The 2,261-nt window shown below is 40.6% G+C and overlaps 1 protein-coding gene across 1 annotated transcript in view; it reads right to left on the bottom strand.

The window, feature by feature from the left end:
* The window catches only part of Zmym5 (zinc finger, MYM-type 5), a 35,755-nt gene that overhangs the window by 2,506 nt on the left and 30,988 nt on the right, over positions 1-2,261 (bottom strand). The window contains exons 6-7 of the mRNA XM_013012162.1: positions 1,717-1,723; positions 1,453-1,662 (exon numbers count right to left, since the gene is read on the bottom strand). Coding sequence (XP_012867616.1) covers positions 1,453-1,662; positions 1,717-1,723 — 217 coding nt within the window. The remainder of the gene's footprint in view (positions 1-1,452; positions 1,663-1,716; positions 1,724-2,261) is intronic.

Below are 2,261 nucleotides of genomic sequence, written 5' to 3'. Positions count from 1 at the left end.
ATGCAAGGCAAGCACTCTACCACTGAGCCACCTTCCCAGCCCCAAGAACAGGCAAATTTATAGTGACAAAAGGTAGTTGCTTAGCAACTGCCTAGGACTTTTGGAAGAAGAAAGGACAGAAATGAGCTGGACACCAGTGGCTCATGCCTGTAATCCTAGCTACTCAGGAGGTTGAGAGTTGATGACCAAGGTTTGAAGACAGTCCAGTAAGAAAGTTGATGAGATTCTTTTATCTACAATGAACAGAAAGGCCAGAAGTAGAGATGTGGCTCAAGTAATAAAGTACTAGCCTTGAGCAAAAAAGCTCAGGGACAGCATCCATGCCCTGAGTTCAAGCTCCAGGACCAGCACCAAAAAAAAAGATGGACATGACTATTGACAAAACAAGAGGATTCTATTGGGGTAAGTGAACACATTGTAGATTAATGATACCTTAATAAAGTTGTTATTTAGCTGGGTGCCAGTGGCTCATGCCTGGAATCCTAGCCACTCAGGAGGCTGAGATCTCAGGATTATAGTCTGAATCTAGCCAGGACAGGAAAATCCAATTAATTAGCAAAAAATCCAATTAATTAGCAAAAAGCCAGAAGTGTAGCTGTGCCTCAAGTAGAATAGAGTTGCCTTGAGCAAAAAATCTTGAGGACAATGCTCAGCCCTGAGTTCAAGCCATAGGACCAATATACTCACATTCTCTCTCTTTCTCTCTCTCTCACACACACACAAAATCATTTAGGTCACATACAGTGGTTCACAGCTTCTCTGAAGGTGAAGACTGGGAAAGAGGTTCCCATCTGAACAAAAAAGTTGGGCATGGTCATGTATGCTTATCATCTCACAGGCATAAACAGTGTAACAGTCTAGGCACAAAGGCAAAAAATATGAAACTAGATCTAGATGAGATAGAGTCTTTTGAACTTTTTTGCCTAGGCTGGCCTCAAATGGCAATCTTTCCAATCACTACCTCTTGAGTAGTTAGACATAAGCCACTGGCACCTTGCTAATGTTTTTTTTGGGGGGACGGGGGAAGCAGGGAGTAGGTAGTACTAGGGTTTGAACCCCCAGAACCTTATGTTTGCTAGGAATGTTGGACAGTTAATAAGCTATGACCCCTAGTATTTTGCACATGCCAGACAAGTGCACTACCACTCTGAGCCACACTTCCACAATATCAAATTTTGGTTGGCATGTGGATTAACTAGAACTATCAAGGTATTAGGAACACAACAAAAAATGGCACAAAGGAGAAAACCATTCTTGTCTTTAACAAAAAAGCAAAATTAAACAAAAAGCAAACCTTTGAAACAAATATACAACAATGAAGTATTTACCTGAATCAACTCAATGACATAATGACAAAATGGAACTAAAGTTTCATGATAAATCTAGTTAATGTATGCCAACAGGATAAATCTACTATTTACTTGACAATTAAATCACATTAAAAAGAATTACCTGTTTATATTCATTAATACAACTTTGGCAGCAAAACCTCTTCTGCTGACCTCCAATCAGGATGCTGTTTCCAATATTTTTACTGGGCAAATATTCTCCACACTGTTCACAGCAGTTCATTACTAGACCATTGGCCAATCGGTACTCATTAAAGCAATGGTTACTGCACAGTTTATGTGTTACATTATTAACACTGACTTCATGGCGAATCTAAAAACAAAACAAAAACAAAAACACCCGACATTTGTTAAATATATGAACTACCATTTCTCTAGTTTTCAATAAAATTAAATGTAGTATCTTCTTTAATAAAATATACAAATCATTTTGTTGGTTAACTAGACAAGTCTCACAGACTTTTTGGTTTGGGCTAGCTTGAACTGCAATCTTTTTTTCAGGAGGGCTTGAACAAAGGGCCTGGGCGCTGCCCTTGAATCTTTTTGTTCAAGGCTAGCATTCCACCATTTTGAGCTACAGCTCCACTTCCTGTTTTCTGGAGGTTAGAGATAAAGTCTCACAAGTCAAGACTGGCTTTGAACCCCAATCTTCAGATCTCAGCCTTTGGAGTAGCTAGTGGCAGGCGTGAGCCAGCAGTGCAAGGCTAAAATGCAATCTTTTTTTTTTTCTTTGTCAGTCATGGGGCCTGAACTCTAGGCCTGGGTGCTGTCCCTCAGCAATTCAACTCAAGGATAGCGCTCTTCCACTTGAGCCACAGTACCACTTCCGGCTTTTTTCTTTTTGCTTATGTGGTGCTGGGAATCGAACCCAGGGCCTCAGGCATGCAAGGCAAGCGCTCTACCACTGAGCCA

The sequence above is a fragment of the Dipodomys ordii genome, unplaced genomic scaffold, assembly GCF_000151885.1.
Source record: "Dipodomys ordii isolate 6190 unplaced genomic scaffold, Dord_2.0 Scaffold1, whole genome shotgun sequence".
NCBI classification, from domain to species: Eukaryota; Metazoa; Chordata; class Mammalia; order Rodentia; family Heteromyidae; genus Dipodomys; species Dipodomys ordii.
Note: the sequence above shows the minus strand (reverse complement) of the source record. Positions and strands in the feature narration are given on the sequence as shown.